We start from the raw sequence: 19,943 nt of genomic DNA, 5'->3' as shown, positions 1-19,943 counted from the left end.
GGGAACATGTTTAAATTTAAGTACCGCCTATCATCCACAAACTGACGGACAAAGCGAAAGAACCATACAAACATTGGAAGATATGCTGAGAGCATGCATAATAGATTTCGGTGGAAGCTGGGACAATCACCTACCGTTAATCGAGTTTTCCTATAATAACAGTTATCACTTCAAGATCCAATCAACACCGTTCGAAGCTCTATATGCCAGAAATGCAGAACTTCAATATGTTGGGCTGAAATTGGAGAAAATCAATTATCAGGTCCCGAAATTGTGCAAGAAACAATCGACAAGATTAAACAAATTAGAAAAAGAATGAAGGCTACAAGGGACAGACAAAAAGGTTACGCCGAAAAAAGAAGAAGACCTTTAGAATTTCTAATTTGAGACAAGGTAATGTTAAAAGTATCACCTTGGAAAGGTGTGGTACGCTTTGGACAGAAGGGAAAGTTAAGCTCGCGATATTTCGGACCATTTGAAATCGTTACTAGAGTTGGATCAGTCGCCTACCATTTAAGATTGCCCGAAGAACTGAAAGGAATCCATGATACATTCCATGTATCAAATTTAAAGTAATGTTTATCAGATGAAACATTAGCAGTTCCACTAAAAGATGTTCATATCAATAAAAAGTTATACTTCGTTGAAGAGCCAATACAAATTCTCGACAAGCAAATCAAAAGGCTAAGAACAAGTAAACTACCATTGGTGAAAGTCAAATGGAATGCTCGAAGAGGCCCTGAATTTACTTGGGAAAGAGAAGATGAAATGATGAAAAAGTATCCACGTCTTTTTACTCAAAAATAAATCTCGAGGACGAGATTCTAATAAGGTGGGGAGAGTTGTAATATCCAAAAAATAATAATAATAATAATAATAACTAACAAACTAAAAGTCTACACACATATATATATATATATATATATATTTATATATATATATATATATATATTCTTTTACATGAATGTGACTCCTAGATTCAATTATATATTTAAATAGAGATATATCTATCTAATAATGGAACGCTGTGATGGATTAAAATATATATTTCAAAAAGGCTTTGAATAATAAATAACAAAGAATATGATCATGAGTCCAGACAAACAATATTTGCCTGTAAACACAGTGGGTTTTGACCTCTGATAGAATAAATATAAAATCCTACTTATCAATCAGACTTGAAGACCACAAACAAAGACTCTACCCTATAAAGTAAATAACAAATAATAATAATAATAATAATAAAAATAAAAATAATAATAATAATATAAAAGGGAAAAACAAAAACCTGTACATGCATGTACAATTGAGTACACTCATCTGCTCCATTAAGCTTCTCTCTGGCACATCATAAATCTGCCACGTTTCACCACTCTCCACCTCCCCAGGATAAACTTTCATCATCTCTCCCTCCTCACTTCAATTATAACATCAGGAGTTTTTCACCTACTTCATTCTAAACACTTCAAAAACCCACTGCTACAAACAAATCCTACTTTATTATAAGTTTAGTGTAAGAAGCTTGAAGTCTTGATCATCTCCATCCTTCTAAGTAAGCAATTTGTATTCTTTAAAGGTTTTCAAAGAATCAATAATATACACTAGCTCAATAAAATAAAAAGTTTGGAAATCTGTTTGAACCTTTGTTCATTTTGAACAACCAAAATATAAAGAAGATCTTTTTAACTTGGTCACCTACTTCTCTTAAAATATTTCCTTTAATAAAGAAGAATAGGTGTATGACCTAACTTTTCAACAATATTTTATAAATCCATGTTGTACAGGATGTCCTTTCTATTGTTAAAATAATTTGATTAATAGTTCTTTTACTTAAAGATATTATTTATATACTTTCCTATAACATTGGTCTACACATTTATCAAGAAGATTTTTCATACAACCAACCAAATTTATATTATTATAATAATTTATAAAGTGATGGTTACAAAACTTTCATGAACCTTTTTAACCATGGCAAACACACTTATCAACACTTTACAATATCTATATAACTACGAAAGCTTATACTATATACATATTTTGTCTCGACAAACAAACTTAGAAATTTACCATAATCCCTATAATAAATATTTATTACGTTGCATGTAGATTGACGAGTACAAGCTAGAGTTTTCTTTTAGAAAACAATTATCAACCGAGGTATGTTTTCATGATAAATTCCCCTTTTAAGTTATTTCTTTTTGGGTGGATACATGCTATAAATGTTTTATCAAGTTTGAATATTTTTGAAGTGTATCTTGTTTAAAGTAAACACACATGCTAATCATTAAGTTTCTTAACTCTGGACATATATATACATATAGTCATCGGTACTGTTACTATATTTAAATGGCATTCTTGCGTGGAATGCGGTGTAGAAGGAGGTGTGGTATGTTCATGGATGTTATGAACTAAAAGTATATATGTTAGCAAATATTCTTGCGGGAATAAGAATTGATTTATCGGCATGTTATGTTTGTACTTTACAAGATGATACACTTAAACTGATTATTGTTTTCTACTCTCATGAACTCACCAACTTTATGTTGACACAAATCTTTTTAAGCATGTATTTCAGGGAATTAGAAATCAAGAGGAAATAAGAAGCTAACTGAAGGAATATTATGTATAAATAAATGTTGCATGGAGTCACAATGTTCATTAAAATTTTATGCTTGTATTAAAAGTTTCCTTTTCAAAACAGTCATGTATCAAAGAATGTTTGTAAGATAAATAAATTTGTCGTTTCCGCTGTTTAGTTGATATCAATTGGTCACGTTTTTTTATCCTCTGTCTGGGCTGGGCGTGATAACAAACTTGATCAACAAGTGTTATCTATTCACTCGATTCTCGTTTGATTCTTCAAGTGCTCTAATCCTATCGAGGATAGAATCTCGAAACACAGGAGACTTCCTCGATTTACCACTTGACAGGGGTGTTGCTGCTATGATGGGATTTTGGTCGTGGATGGAGGTGTAATTGAGAAGGTTGGTTGTATGGTGGCTTGGATAGGCATGATTATGGTTTGGGTTGGAAGGGATATGGTAATGGTTAAAGGTAGGCTAATGGGTTCGGTTGTGGTTGGTATGGTTTATGAGATAGTTTGGGAGTGGATTGAAGATGTAAAGGTGGAGGTCCAAAAAGATGAATCTTTATTAGGTGATGTGAATTGGTATGTTGGTGAGTTAAATGGTGAGGTAGTCCTAGGTGGTGATAGGAGTTGTCGTATGGGTTCGGTCTCGGCTTGGGTGGTGGTTATGGGAAGGTTTTCTAAGAATGAGGGCATGTGTTCGTCTAACCTAGATGGTGAGGTTTCAGGCGGTGTCACAGGTTCATCCGTAAATGTCCTAGAATATTTGGATTTTGATTTGGACTTGGTTTTGGTCTTGGTCTTGGTCTTGGTTTTGGGGACTTTAACTTGTTTAGCTTTGAGTTTCTCTATTGTTTGTGCTAATGTGGTGGGTGAGGCTAGGTGTGGGTCAGTTTGTGTGGTGTTTGGTGGTGTGATAGGTAGTGTGATGGGTGGTGGTAGTGTGGTTGGTTGGGATTTTGCCAACATAGTAGAAATCGAGGGAAAGATTACCTTTAATGACGTAGGCACATTTGTAGATGAAGACTTCTTGGAATCTTTCATCCTTTTCAAACATTTCATAGGACGCTCAGACTCCTATTCTTCTTCAACAGGTGGTTCTTCAACGGATGCTTTGGAGGATTCACCGTACTTCCTCTTTCCTTTGTCGTGAAGCCTTTTAGTCCGGTGTTCACCATCAGCATGAGAGTCAGGGTCAATTGTTTCAATTTCCTCATCCTTTACCACATCCTCATTACCAGTCTGACCATCATCATCATCATCCCCATCATCTCCACTATATCCTTCCTCAGCAACTTCAGTTTCATCAATATCAGGTTCGGCCTCAGCGAATTGACCGAACTTCACACCAGGTTATTGACCTTTATACTTGTACCCGCTTCTCCCCTCACGCTCCAAAATCGCCTTAAACACCGTTTGTCTAACCATATTTGCATGATGAGGCTCAGATGGCTCAATAACGTTTCCTTCTTCGTCAACCTTTTTTAGATATTTTGGTCTTGAATTGTTCTTCGGTAGATCATCTATAATAAGTTATCCAAAACGAGGATACATCTTCCAAAATTTCTTTGTGAGCACATTGGATTGCATGCTTTTGAAGAAAGGTCTGGAAAAGTTGTACTTCGTTTGATTGGTGAGGCAAGACATCACTCCAACCCACTCTATACTCAGCTTGTCAAACCCACCCTTCTGTGTAAATAAACAGTGGGCAACAATGTGGAATAGAAATTTCCAAAAACGGGCAGATGTCTCTTCACACATGTGGTCCGGACAATGTCGTACCCAATGTCCTTGAGAAACTTTGCAATGTCTTTCTTATCGAACATCTCAGATGGATCATCAGGGCCGTCATTGATAAGCAGTGCCCTACTCACAACCTCCTCGGTGATGATTAGCTTCTGATTTTCCACTTCAGTTGTGATTGATGTCCCTTTCTTTGTAGACTTTGCATTCATCCAAATTTGTTCAACCCAAGAGTCATGAATTTCCGAGTTGGCGGATATAGCAAACATCAACTGGCCACCCAGCAATCCCTTGATCATTGAAGTAAACACATTGTGCTTTCTCTTCCTCGAAAGATCAAGTGGAAAGAACAAGTTTTATAGCTATAATAAGAAATAAGATGAACATTAGAGTTGATCGTTGAGTTTTAAGTAAAATTGAAAATTGTATATACAAGCAAGATAAAATAAGAATTAATAAAGTTATAAACTTAAACTAAGTAAAATTAACAAAAATAAGTTAGTAATAAAAGATAAAACAGATAAAACTTTTTACAAATTGTTTTAAAGAATTTTCAAACCTTGTGAAGATGGATAGTGAATAAGTCAAGGACAAACCATTCAAAACGAATGATAGTTAGGTCATCTTGGTTAATGGTTAAATTGATCAAAATCCTAAGTCCCAACCATTCGAATGACAACCAATCAAATTGAACACAATCAGTTGAATGTATTATGAAAGGATTTTAATCGCATCCAAGGATTTAATTCGAATCAAAACATATTAGATTAAATAAGTTAACTATATTTTAAATGATTTGAATGCTTCATATCTGTTATGTTTTAAATTGTTCAAGTATCAGCCATTCAAATCGAGTTTGAAATGAATCGAATTGAATTTCAAACCATTTGAATCGAATGGGAATTTGATTCAAACTATTTTGAATTCGATTCGTTTGGAATCAAATTTTATTCGAATCATTTTCATTGTTATTAGATTTGTTTGCCTTTTCCTTAGAGAAATTCTAAGACTTCATTCCATTCGAATCGAATCCTCATTCGATTCGAATGGTTTATATCATTCGATTCGATTAGTTAATGAACAGTTCCGTCGTGAACTGTTCGAAGAACAAGAACATAAAGATGAAGAAGAACACCAAGAGAGGTGTATTACCGCGGGTGATGGCTTCATCATGGTGATTATCAAGTATGATTATTAAGAAATCAAGCAGTTGTTGTGTTTTAGATCTAGGGTTTGAAGTTCCATATAATGCAAAGATAAGGTAGAGAGAGAGAGAGAGAGAGAGTTGAGAGTGTTTGGAGATTTGGAAGTGAATAAAGTAAAGGATATTTTGGTCGGCCCTATTTATATGGTCATCCTATCTCGCGATAGGGTCAAAACATCTCAAGTTTTAAACGATTATACAGTCTCGACCCCCGAACTTTGAAATATTTACAAATTTAAACCCAAAAAATATTTACCCACTGAATCCAAGCATCTTAAATATATACAAGATATATTTTTGTCGGTTCGACACTTAACAACTTGTTCATGAAAGACGTTGTTATAAGCCCATAATCCTTTCATAAAAACAAAGATAAAACCAATTTTTATAATAAAATATAAAATAAATACAAATAAAATTAAATTGAATTTAAAATAAAAAATAAAATAAAGTTAGTAAAAGTACTTAAGAGTTTTTAGTTAAAAACTAAAATAAAGAAAGAAATAACAAAATAAAATAAAATAAAAAGTGAAGTAAAGATGAAATTAATATTATATAAATTATACTAGTTATAGATATTAAGGGCTTATATATATATATATAGTGAAAAGATCCAATACACTAATGCTTATCGTATAAATACGTACGCGAATTCCGTTTTTCACGAATCTATCCATGAAATCACGCCCAAACATCTCGGAATCGTCGATACATATCCAGTCAATCATTTCTTCACCGAAAAAAACAGTTTTAGATAGTTAATCGATCAATTTTTCACTTTTTTCACAAAGACAGTTTTTGAGCGTTTAATGAGCGTTTAAGGTTTTGTGAGCGTTTTAGGTTTTTACCTTTGTTTTCTGTCTTTGAGCGACTCGCGTACCTACCGTACATTAAGCATTAGCGTACGTAACTGCACCCACAACCCTATATTTCAAAAAACACGTGGTGGCAAATTTGTAAATTATTTCAAAATTGTTTCCATCCTAATTAACCGTTGCGTCGATTCAACCATCAACATCGGCGTCATTTTCAGACACACACTTCAATTGAATTTGAATTGAAACACGCCATTTGCAGAAACCCAGTTGCAAACGTTCCATATTTTTGTTCATATGATCGGATCGATGTTCAAATTGAAGGTCAATTGATAATTATTTGATGATTGCGAGATTATATGAAGTGATTTCAGTGTTCAATTTCATGTTACAAGTGTTTAATTTTTTTTTGTTAGTTTTAGAATTATGAACACCCTGAACTTCTTAGAACTTCCAAACTTTATCAGAACTTCTAAACTTTTTTAACACCCAGAACTTCTTAAAATGTCACACCCTCAAAATCCACTAACGGAGTTTTACCGTCAGAGGGTGTGAACTAACAGGATCGGAATCATCAGTTATAATCAAACCATAAAAACGTTTAAATGAAAATAAGTGCGGAAGCGTAAAACCATAGAAACAATGTTACGTCACGCAGGACGATTTAAAACCAATGATAACAGTTAAGAGTAAGTTTGCATAGTTAAAAGTTTTTCAAGCAATGCATGTTCCTAAATCGCGCGCCCGCCTCGGCTACCTGAGAATAACATACTAAAAGTGTCAACACAAGGTTGGTGAGTTCACAAGTTATATAAAAATAAATCGTTTAGCGTTTGCGTTCAGCGTTTTGCGTTACAGCGTTACAGCGTTTTGCGTTACAGCGTTTTGCGTTACAGCGTTTTGCGTTACAGATAGTGTTATGTCAATTATATATCGATAGGTAGCTAGTCTATACAACAAGTATTACTAAGTGTTCGACACCGAAGCTGACTCGTTTATTAAGTGCCTTGTCACCAGCTCCTGCAGACCATGGTACGTGTTAGCCAAAATTACACCCGCTCGACCTCCAGTCGAGTTTAGCGTTGGGTGGGGTTTGTCAAACCCAGTACTACTACTCAACAGTGACTCGCTATTCAAAATATTAACCGGTTCGATGTGTAGGACTTCAAATGTTTCGTTTGCCACTTAGCCTTTACAAGTGATATATAATTTATAACAAAATCTTAAATGCGTTGTGGAGTATGTTATCTCCCCCAAGTGAAAAGCGTTTGAAAACAGTTTAAAGAGGGGAAAGTGAAACTCACTGTTTGCGAAGAATTTCCCAAATTAAATCACCAAGATGCGCGTCACCGAAAAACTCTCTCTAGCATTCTAAAACAATAAAGAGATTTTTCTAAGTGTCGGAATATTATCGAGTCTCTAGACCCGGCACATAATACCTATGCACATAACATGTTTCGTGTTTCGTTTGTGAATCGTGTGTGACTTTAATAAGTGTTTTTGTGACACATTACATGTGTAAGCAATCATATACGTGTCATGTATTCATAACGTACATTACTAACAATTATTCCCCCGTAAGGGCATTTTGGTCAAATCATGACAATTAATTAGCCATTATTCCCCATAAGGGCAATTTGGTCAAATTATGACAATCAATTAGCAGTTATTCCCCGCAAGGGCATTTTAGTCAAAACACGACAATTATCTTGCAGTCATTCCCCTCAAGGGCAATTTGGTCAAAACACGATAATAAATTAGCAAGTATCATATTTCATGCATTTTCACAAAACTCAGCAGCTAGTTTCACCGAGACAGAAATTCTACTTAAAAGATTGTACTATTCCACCGATCATAGCATCTCAATTAATTTACCAAAAATCATCACAGAAGCATATATGTCTTAGGTTTCCAGAACATATTTTATTATATTTTTATTCCACATAGTTTTCTCACAATCATCAAATCATTACAGCAAACTCATAACAGTCAAATTCATGCGCAACAGAATGTTATTTGCAATTCCCGTTAAACGAAAAATCCAATAAATGCAAGACCACTTGGGTTAGGTTTCTAACTCAATAAGTCAACTTCCAGAAGTGGAACCAACCCAATTGGTCTCGTAGTTCATGAGATATAACATTTACAAGACAACCTAACAGCAGGTCTAACAGCTCAGCTTTGCACAACGTTTTTGTAAAATCATAAAAGTTAACTTCTACTTGTCCAAAAATTACAAGTTTATATTCTTTAGAAACTAGACTCAATCTAGTTTACTTTAGTACCAATAATCTTAATCAATTTTCAAATTTACACTTCGTTACAGTCACTTAAACATCAAATACATATTCTGTCCAGGAACTGTTTGCATCCAAACTCAATATATTAACAACCTATGAACTATCATGCATTCATATAACACTCTAGACCCCATAAACACCATCCATGCACATCAATTACACATTACATACATGATTAGGGTTTTTGTTTGAACTCAAATCAAAGACACAACAATCAACATGCAACAATATTCAATCTAGTTATCAAATCATCATCAATCAACAACAAACATATTAACTTCATACATACATGAAAAATCGGCAGCTAGGTTTTCAATTAACCCATTAAACATCAAAATCAAGTAACAAGGATGTATAGGATAATCAATTATACCTTCCTAGCACCTAGTTCTTCAATCAAAGGCTTGATTTCTTGGTGTTATGTGTGTGTATAGTGGACGGCAGCCAAGGGAGCAAAGGGGAAGGGGTTTGCGATCGGAAGTAGGAAGAAAGAATAATAATAGTTAGGGTTAATTGTTAAGGATATATTTATAGAAAACTATGTTACACTTTGGCCCCTCCACTTCCAAGTATTACTTTTTCCTAGCTTAAACTAACTTAGTTCTTGTTTCTTGTCTAGCATTACATACAATATAAGCAAGTAACACATATGTTAACACCCAATTATCACATAATTATTATGTTGACGTTTTTCGTTTATTCATCAACCGTTTGCGTCAACTCGTTTGCGTTTCGGTGCAAATCCCGAAAGACTACACATGTAGTAAGTGTTAAGCGTCATTTAAACCCTAGTTTAAATGTAATGAAGTGTGCGTCATAGATTTAGTGATCTTAAGTTTGAATTGACGGAGTTGAGTTAACGGAGTTAACCTGAAATTGACGATTGTCACATAAAACTTCTAAACTTTATCAGAACTTCTAAACCTTTTTGAACAACCAGAACTTCTAAATTTTATCAGAACTTCTAAATTTTTTTGAACACCCAGAACTTCTTAGAACTTCCAAACTTTATCAGAACTTCTAAACTTCTTTGAACACCAAGAACTTCTTAGAACGTTAAAGATGTTCATTTTTTTAACACCCAAAACTTCATTGAAAGTATTAGAACGTTTAAAGTTGTTCATTTTTTTTGAACACCCGGAACTTCATTGAACGTATCAGAACGTTTATAGGTCTTCAGTTTTGTTTCAGAACGTATAAACATATTACTTTGAACCCTAATCAGAGCTCGATTGAGTGCATTATTTATGCAATTCCATAATCGATTGATGAATCTAAATGCTTCTACATATCAATTCAATTGATTAAATCATCATTTTGGGGTTCATTTTGGTCAGAACGTTTAAACTTTGAGCATAACGTTTAAACATGAACCCTAATCATAGCTCAATTAAGCGTGTTAATCTGTATTTTCATAATCGATTGATGAATCTAAAGCCTCTTACACATCAATTCGATTTATTAAATCATCAATTTTTGATCAATTTGAAGATTTTTAATGTTCAATGACGTTCTATTTTAATTTTGGTTTTTGACTTTTGAGATTTTATACTGTAAGTTGTGATTAGAGTTTAGAAATTGGATGAGATAGATTAAGGAGTTCAGAATTTGGATCGGAATCGATTTTAAATCGATGAATTTGATCGCGAACTACTGTTTGGGTTATTTACGAAACTGTCACCGCGTGAAATTAACATCGACGTTCAAAAAGCTCGCGTACCTAATGTACGATAACTGATTATTGTACGTTAACCTCCCCCTATATATATGTGTGTGTGTGTTTTGTTGTGAGAAAGATCACGACATGAAATCATATTGTCCGTTAATGTCCTGGATCGCACTTCTATTTGGTTATTATTATGTCAAGAACCCAAAGTCAATTGTAGCTATAATTTGTTCACTTTAAGCTTAACAAATATTTAGATGTCAGTGTGATACGTTAAGGTATATATTAAGCACAACACTTATGTAGTCCCCATTTAATCCGACAAATTACAAACTCCATCATACCTCGGGAGTAGTTTTTGTTTACCAGTATCACCCCGAATCGACTCTGACCCCCTAATGATTGATCAAAACATTTTTGAGAAAATTTAAACTTTTTGCAAACTTTTTCAAACAATAAAGGTTGAACCATGGACGTACTTGCCGAACGGACTTACAAGCCTTCATATAAAGTGTTTAGGACTTACTTGTTTGCCCCACGTTGCGTAATTCTAATAACCCCTTTTTGTTTGTTAGTTTTCAACATTTTTGTGTTGAATTTAAATTCTTTTAAACACTTTGCAATATTTCTGCTTTATCATTTTGATTTTCAATATTTATTAATTAAATCAAGAATAATTTTTATAGTGATCAATCACTAACAAGCCCGTGTATGACTAACTAATAACATTTTTGCCTTCATCGATATGACCTATATTGGAGTTGGCAATCGCTTCATGAGTGTGTAACCACTAGTATAAGCGGGAATTTAAGTTTATATTACTCTGACATTTACTCGTGTGTCAAGCCTATCTACACATCAAGTGATGATGTTATTGACTTTTTATCTACTCTTTTCATGTGCTAGGATCATTAGAAACAATTTCTTATCATTTTTCAAAGGTCGTATCGATTTCTCACAATTTTATAATTTTCATAATATCTGACTCCCTCTGAGCAGGAGCTCCCTCTAAACGAGAGAAATTCCTTTTGAAAAATTTTCTGAATATAATAAAATAAATATAAAATATAGAATATTTTTGGCAAAGTCAAGTGACTTAATTTTGTTTTTATTAGAGTTAATGAAAATCATTTTGGTGAGTTAAACTTAACTCGTTTTCTCCCTCTAAAATTGTGACATATTTGAAAAATATTTACAAATTTATATACAAAAAGATATACCAAATTTAATCAAAGGAGATCATGCCCAACGACTCAACAAGAAACAAAAATCGGGCACAATCAAAGGCTTTGGTAAAAAGATGAGCAAAGTTGTAATCCATGTCGACCCTTTCAATACTACAAGTTTTCGACCATAACAATCACGAATGAAATGCATTCGGATGTCAATATGTTTTGTCTTTGAGTGTTGGACCGGGTTTCTAACATTACAAATTGTTGCCTCATTATCACACTTGATAGGGGTGTTAAAGAAATTCAAACCGTAATCCAATAGCTGATGCTGGATCCTAATCACTTAAGGCAGAGGTGGCAATGTATTGTGCTTCAGTGGTGGAGGTGGATACTGTGAGTTGCTTTTTGCATTGCCAAAAAATAAACCGGCCTCCCAGGAACTGACATCCACCTGATGTTGACTTTTTATCAAGATTTCATCCCCCATAATAACAGTCGGTGTAAGCATGCAGTACAAAAGGTGAGTCTTTGTGGGTACCAAAGACCTAAGCAAGGCTTTCAATTTAGATACCGAAAGATAAGCTTAACAGCGGTTAAGTGGGACTCTTTTGGATTGCATTGATATCTTGCACATTGACAGTCATGGAACATTATGTCCGGTCTGCTGGCAGTGAGATTCATGAGTGAACCAATTATGGACTGATAAAGGTGTTGATCGACTGGTTTTCCTGATGGATCTGGAGTTAACACAGGTCGAGTAGCGATCGGAGTGAGGAAGGAATTGGAGTCCTTGAAACCAAACTTCTGAACAATGTCACGAACATATTTATCTTAATGTATCAAAATCCCGTCTGATTTCTGTTCAACTTGAAGTCCCAAGAAGAAAGTCATCTCCCCAATGAGCTCATTTCAAACTGAATTTGCATGACCGTTGCAATTTCTCTACACAGCTTATCAGATGTAGATCCAAATATAATGCCGTCAACATATATTTGGACAAGAATCTGATTGTTCTTTACCATATTGATAAAGAGTGTTTGATCGATAACACCTCTACTATAGCCATTTTTCAAAAGATGTTCTGCTAAGGTAGTATACCAAGCACGAGGTGCTTGATGAAGGCCATACAAAGCTTTATCAAGTAGGTAAACATAATTTGGACGGTCAGGAAATACAAAACCTGGTGGTTGCTTGACATAAATTTATTCTTTCACTTTACCATACAAAAAAGAAATATTCACATCCGTCTAATACACTTTGAAGTTCATGTATGAGGCAGAGTCCAGAAAGAGACGGATTAGCCTAGCAACAGGAGCATAGACTTCTTCATAATCAAGACCTTCACGATGAGAGAAACCTTGAACTACCATTTGTTCCTTGTTTCTTATAATCACCCCCTTATCATCCCTTGTGTTCTTGAATACCCATTTTGTCCCAATTGGTTTCTTGTTCTCCGGCTTCTTAACCAGCCTCCACACATTGAGCTTCTTGAACTGTAACAACTCATCTTGCATTGCCTCAACCCACGAGTTTTCCTTCAGAGCTACCTTGTAGTCCTTCGATTCTACCTATGAAATGAAACAAGCGAAAAGTCATCTGTTAATAGTACCTGACTTGCTCCTTGTTTGGATACCGGCTGAGGGAGAACCAATTATGTTTTCGGTGGGATGTGTCCGACGAATGGGTAGTTGGTGTATGTATTCCACTTGTGTGACTGGTTCCACTTGAAGATCAACCGTCAAACTCTCAACATGATGGAATATGCGAGGAGCATTGATTAGAGCATCAGTAGCTGTCCGAACAACGTCAGGTTGATCAACCAGATGTTCTTGTGCAATGAGTTCATCCCAAAGATTTTCACCAAATGGAACAACATCTGCGGTAACCGGAGTTGATCCATTGTTATTAGATTCACCAACAACGGGTTCATCAGCAACAGCAACTTGTACAGTTTCGTCTGAAGAAGGAGGTGTGGCGACTGTTTCTACCACACTTGGTGCTGCTTGAGAATTTTCTACAGGTTCTATCTGAACTTGTTCCACATTGTCGGCTGACATGAATGAGTCTTCTAAATCAGAATCATATGCATCTTCAGTGGCTACTAGATCGGTTTAATCAACGGATTGAAGAGATGGGTCATTGAAAACTTGATTATTATTTGCTGGAGGAGGGACTGCAGGCAGTACAAATCTGTTTAAGGGGTCAGCAGATAGATTTACATCAGACAAACTCTTGACAAGAGTTTGTATCAACATAGGTTCGGGCACAGAAGTTGGAACTTCAGCACTGGTTGATGGTGGGATAAACATGCCACGGAATTGATTGAACATGTAGTCATAGTCAAACAACCAGTTGGGTCCCGTGCGGGCATCAATAGCGTTAAGTTCTTGCCAGTTAACATTAAAGAATTCCACAATCACCTTAGTCTTCTTATTGTAGACATGGTAAGCAGTTTTGTTGGGAGCATATCTAACAAAGTAACACTCATCGGCCTTTTCAATAAACTTAGGATCTGGGTGAGCACCAGTATGGAGCAGGGTGCATGGACATCCAAATTTTTTGAAGTATTTGACATGCGGCTTTGTCTTTTAGTAGACTTCAAAAGGAGTCTTCTTCAAGCGCATGTTGATGATCACTCGGTTTTGTTAAAGCATGCGGTGTTGATAGCTTCACCCAAAAAGAACAATGGAAGTTTTGAATCTGACAACGTAGTTGTTGCAGCTTCTATCAGTGTTCGATTGTGACGTTCAGCTACTTCATTCTGTTGTGGAATGTATGGAGCGCTGAATTGGCGATCTATTCCATTTGAGTGACAAAAATCATCCACTTCTTTGTTGCAGAACTCAGTCTCGTTATCACTTCTAATGCACTTCACCTTCTTGTTTGTCCGCTTATCCACAAAAGTAATGAACCAGATCAAAAACTGGGCGGTTTCATCTTTGTGCCCTAAAAGGAAAGTCCAACTGAAGTGAGAATAATCATCATATTTCACAAGCCAATGGGCTTTTCGGCCGATTGCCAAAGGATAAATAGGACCAAATAAATTCATGTGTAACAGTTAAAGAATGGATTCTATGGTGTTGACCGTCTTGGGCTTGTGAGGGAGCATGTGCTGCTTGCAATTGGAGCACGAAATACATTTTTCAATGCAAGAAAAAGCTTTAACAGGCATCCTCTCACATGCTTACCTTTGACTAGTTTGTTTGAATTTTTAAAGTTTACATGGCCAAGACGTCTATGCCATAAAGATGAGTCATTCTCTAAGGCCTTAGATATTAAACATGAAGCGGTCTTACGTGAGTAAGAGCAATTCATATCTAATATATAAGCACCAATATTCCTTGGAGTACGCGTCAAGATCTATTCCTCGGGAACTTTGAAACCTAGTTTTAAGCTCAAACATTCATTTTTTGTGAATAGAGTGGAGTACTGTCGATCACTAATTTGTGAGACACTGAGCAGATTGTGGTTGAGCTGTTCTACAAGATTTACATCATCAAACGTTAAGATTCCGTTTGATACCTTTCCTCTCTTTGTGATATTTCCTCCCATGTCACCGGCAAACGAAACATGTCCACCATCGAACGGATGAACGTCAAATAGTAAGGACTCGTCTCCCGTCATGTGCCGGGTGCAGCCACTGTCTAAATACCAAATGACAGAGCTTCTTGACTGAACCTACACACATTAGAAATTTTATTAGACATGGGTTCCCGAGACTTAGTTGTCTCGAGAAAAGCAACCACAAAGTTACCAAATTTTATTTTATTTTCTGGAATTATGAAATGTTGAGGTGTGTCTGAATCAGAAGAATAGTCCTTAGGAACCCATGCACAGGTAGGTTTCTTGGTTTTAGAAGACTTTTGGACCGTGTTCTTCTTGATTTTAAAACAAAATCCTCATATCTTTCAATCTTTGGACTTCTTTTCACATTTCTTTTTGGTGGGTTCTTCAACTTTTCAGTCTTAGAACCCCCTTTTGCTCTCTCCTTCTTGATTATCCAAAAAGGCTTTTTGGTTCTCACACTGTTTTTGGATCTCACATCTATTTCATTGGAAAAACTGTCAGATTGATAAGTTGTTGTTCTTAAGCTTGGTACGTCCTTTTAACGGAACTAATTAAACCGATTGTTCATTTCCTTTATGCCAGTTCTTGCAATGTCTTGCAAGGTGAGAAAGATTACCGCATACAAAACAACACTTTCTTCAAGAGTCCCTATATAACTCATCAGAACTATGATATACATGGTGTGGTAAGAAAGGGGATGCTTGGAAAGGAACATGAAGGTTATCTGATATGTAACCTCGATCATCAAAAACATTTGAATAGAATGAATTAACATAATCTTGTTGATGATAACCGTAGTAGTTGTTATCAAAGTGATTGTATAAATGAGGGTGCTCATATTGATTAGAGGATTGAAAGAAAGAGTTTTTGTGAGGCGGAACATATTTACTTGATGTGCTAACCTTTTCATTTTCAAACTATTTCTTTTATTATAGTCTCTCTCAATTTTGCAATCTTTTGATAAACAACTAGTCACATTTGTCTGATCAACCACATTTTCATGCACATTTCTTTTAATGAAAGTTTCATCATATATAGTTTCACAATCACTATCAGAAACCAAAATATCACTTTCACTCAAATCATTTTGAGAGGTGCCAACATCAACACTCTCACACAATACATGATCATTCAAAATATTTTTCACTGTTTTATTATTACAGACTGAGTTATCAAATGATTGTTTTGGATTCACACTTGAATCAAAAAGTGAATTTAAAACCCTTTTCTCTCCATAACCCATGTTCTTTTCCACACATTCACTTCCGTCTACATAGCCTACTGAAGAAGATTAACTACCATTAGGACTAACTGATGAAAGAATTGGATCAACAGTTTTGGAGACACAAGGAACAAATATCTTTGATTTTGATGCATGACCAATGTCATAGACCATTTCGTCCGCTAATGGGGTGTAGAAACCAAAATGAGGTAGGCTAGTATAATTCCCATTTAAAGGAGGTGAAACAATTGTATTAGAATAGCGCACCCCAATCTATGCCCCAATGATTCCATTTAGTTTATCATAGGCTAACTCAAATCTTTCTATGACTATTTTTCCTTTTTTTTGTTAAATTGAAACACGGACAACCACCGTTTACCATCGCCAGCGGTTACCGGCAAACACGTCGGTCACATCTTCATCCCACAGTTGCCACGTTCAGAAATAACCGACACTCACGCGCATCAGAGTTAGATATTTTTACATCTTTAACCTCTGAAACGTCGCCGAAGAAGAACCGTATGGACGCCGGATTTTCAGCGTCTGGCGGAACGGTTCCCGAAACACCCAGATCGGCACCTGTAGATTCTGAACATCCGGATCTACAAGGAGAAGCTTCAAACACTTTTATTTCCCACTTTATTTTCAACTTTAGTTCTAGATCAAGGAACTTTATTTTTAAACTTCAACGGGTTTTAACGTCTCGGTTCAGGTAATAGCGGAAATAAAACCCGAATATTAAAAGCAAAGTTGAATTATAAGATTCGACCCGTTCTGATACCAATTGTAGATCATATGGACAGATCAAACAACAAACAACTAGTTTGCTTGGATCAATCTTAACACTAGCTAGCAGAAATCACTAGTGAGGTATCGATATTTCGGATCTTGTTTAGGTTTTTTATTTAGCCAAATGGAAAGGTAAGAGAGTGAGAGGAGAGAGTTGGTGAATGGATAAGATAATTTGCAAAAAAGGGTTGTGTGTACGTCATAGTATGCTCCACCTTATATAGGTAAGAGCATATCATGCACTCTTCCAGTACATGGCTGCCCAAACATACAAGTAAATAAACCGACAAACTAACTATGATACAACAATTACAGTACGGGTAAATACAAAAAACTAATAAACAAAACGAGGCCCTACACCCGTCACCACCTATCATACATAATTAATGCCTATGCCTACCTATCATACATTTACTTGCATAGAGACATTATTGTTCATTAAAATCTAGCTATGATGACACCATAATGCAATTATCAATAACTTGATAGTTGAGGTGACATTGCTATACCACCTAAAAATACAAAAAGTTCATAATTGTGAGATACGTATCACATTCTAATAGTTATCTTATTATAAAGTTATAAAACCAAGTTTTATTTCGTATAAGCCATTTTGAAAGGTAATTAGCACCTGTTTGATAATATAATATAATATAATATATCGGGTTATATTTGAAGTATCATATATATATATACATATCACATGTTTGTAGTAGTGGTGGGGTGAGTTCGATCAAATGGGTCTTAAATGATTACCACCATCGACTGGTTAGTGTACGTATACACCGTCCATTTCTATAATTAAATGCCTTTGTCTTCTTTAATGCTAATTTTGACGTGGAAATATAATCTTCACTCAGCGGATCTATAAAAACCTTACATGAATCACATGTTCTTACTCAAAAACAAGATGGAGGGGATACAGCACAAGTTCATACATGCCAATGGGCTCAACATGCACGTAGCCGAAAAGGGTCAAGGTCCAATAGTCTTGTTACTTCACGGATTCCCCGAGCTCTGGTACTCCTGGCGCCACCAGACAGTGCATTTGGCGGACCATGGTTACCGAGCCGTGGCACCAGACCTTCGTGGCTATGGTCAGACCACGGGTGCACCCGTCAATGACCACACCAAGTTCACCGTGCCTTATGTGGTGGGCGACCTGATTGGGCTACTTGATGCCATCACAAACGAAGGTGAAAAGGTTTTTGTCGTGGGTCATGACTGGGGTGCATACATGGCTTGGTACTTGTGTATGTTTCGGCTAGATAGAGTCAAAGCTTTGGTCAATCTTAGCGTTGTGTTTTTTCGTTGGAACCCAAATGGAGACATGGTCGAGTTGTTAAGACGCGAGTATGGAGATGATCACTACATGACCAGGTTTCAGGTATCGGTTGTTATTATTATTATTATTCATATGATTTGTTGAATAAGTGAGTTTTGGTTTCTTTTGACTATTGATGTGTATATATTGGTGTAGAAACCGGGCGAAATTGAAGCTGAGTTTGCTAAAATGAGTTACCAAACATTCATGAAAAAGTTTTTGACATTACGAGATCCAGGACCACTACTTTTCCCGAAAGGTAAAGGATTTCTCCCGGTAACTTTACCACCTTGGCTGTTAGAAGAAGACATCGAGTACTTTGCTAGCCAGCACGAAAAGGCGGGTGGAATTACCGGTGGAATCAACTATTACCGAGCTCTTCATTTGTAAGCAACAAATTTTATTTAAGTTTGGTGAATCCGTTAGGGCTTGAATAACTCTTAAAATCCTAGGAAAATAAGAACAAACAGAAGAGTATGTATCCATTATATATTTGATGTTGGTAACATGACCGCAGGAACTGGGAACTGACTTCAGCATGGAGGGGTGCTAAAGTTATGGTGCCAACAAAATTTGTGACCGGAGACATGGACCTTGTTTATCATATGCCAGGTGTCAAGGACTACATAAACCACGCCGGATTTTAGAAGGATGTTCCATTGCTGGAAGAAGTTGTGGTGATGGAAGGTGCAGCCCACTTCATCAACCAAGAGAGGCCTGATGAGATCAATAAACACATAATCGACTTTATAAAGAAATTCTAATTTCAGTCTCGAATTCTTATGATATCTTCCAAAAGTAAAAAATAAGTGACTTATGTTTCTTGAGGTCTTTGGGTTTTTTAAGATTTACTACGTTTGTCCTTGACGCATTCATTGTGGATGCGGGGATTTCGGTTTAGATTACTATTTGTTGCATAAACAAGTAGTTTTCAAATTAGAGTGTTTAAATTATGTTTGATAACCATAGGAACAATATAGAATTTGGAATTAAATATGTTGATAGGTCATATCAGCATTATTGGGTTATAATGTTATATTATGGTTTATCTGGTTCTTACATAATTTATTTTGAAGCAACTAATTAAAAGCTTATTCTCAAGTGTTTCAAGGGATTATTATCATCCAAATTTAGAACTGTACAAGCAAATGTAACTGTTAAAGTTATGTTTAAAAAACTTACACAATAGAGCCAAATTTAGACAACCAAACGCGCTCGAAAACATGTTTCCAACTTTCAACTCGGGACTTCTATAATGACTTTTGACGTCTTCCGTCAACAAAGTGCACATCCAACCGACCTGTTATTCCAGCTTCAATCTTTTGACCAACTTTGACCGGCCCGACACCTTTTTGGCAAGGGCAGACCTATTGAGAAAGGAAGAGGGGCCGCCCGCCTTAGAATTTCTAGTTTTAGTGTTATATATACGTGAAAATCACGAGTGCCCCTCATAAAGTTTTGGAACCCCCCCCCCCCCCAAACTTTTGGATATAAATTATCACATTATCATTTTCATAAATTAATTTAAATTAGTAAATTAATTTAAATTAG

The 19,943-nt window shown here is 35.7% G+C and overlaps 2 protein-coding genes across 2 annotated transcripts in view; one reads left to right on the top strand and one right to left on the bottom strand.

Annotated features, from left to right (window-relative positions):
• LOC143542987 (oxaloacetate tautomerase FAHD1, mitochondrial-like) overlaps positions 1–19,943 on the bottom strand; it is a 77,238-nt gene that overhangs the window by 34,173 nt on the left and 23,122 nt on the right. The window lies entirely within an intron of this gene.
• LOC143542976 (epoxide hydrolase 2-like) lies at positions 17,979–19,167 on the top strand. The gene is made up of 3 exons (XM_077035422.1): positions 17,979–18,455; positions 18,549–18,778; positions 18,910–19,167. The coding sequence occupies exons 1-3, from the start codon at positions 17,979–17,981 to the stop codon at positions 19,037–19,039; spliced, it is 837 nt and encodes a 278-aa protein (XP_076891537.1). The 3' UTR covers positions 19,040–19,167.

The sequence above is a fragment of the Bidens hawaiensis genome, unplaced genomic scaffold, assembly GCF_021521415.1.
Source record: "Bidens hawaiensis isolate Kalapana, Puna unplaced genomic scaffold, B.hawaiensis_p1.1 tig00000820_1, whole genome shotgun sequence".
NCBI lineage: Eukaryota > Viridiplantae > Streptophyta > Magnoliopsida > Asterales > Asteraceae > Bidens > Bidens hawaiensis.
This window is presented reverse-complemented; position numbering and strand designations above follow the sequence as displayed.

Bases quoted from the DNA above. Each gene is read 5' to 3' on its own strand.
- LOC143542976 (XM_077035422.1), top strand. From the start codon at position 17,979: ATGGAGGGGATACAGCACAAGTTCATACATGCCAATGGGCTCAACATG. The intron at 18,456-18,548 runs GTATCGGTTGTT...ATATTGGTGTAG, and splicing joins ACTACATGACCAGGTTTCAG to AAACCGGGCGAAATTGAAGC. The intron at 18,779-18,909 runs GTAAGCAACAAA...ACATGACCGCAG, and splicing joins TATTACCGAGCTCTTCATTT to GAACTGGGAACTGACTTCAG.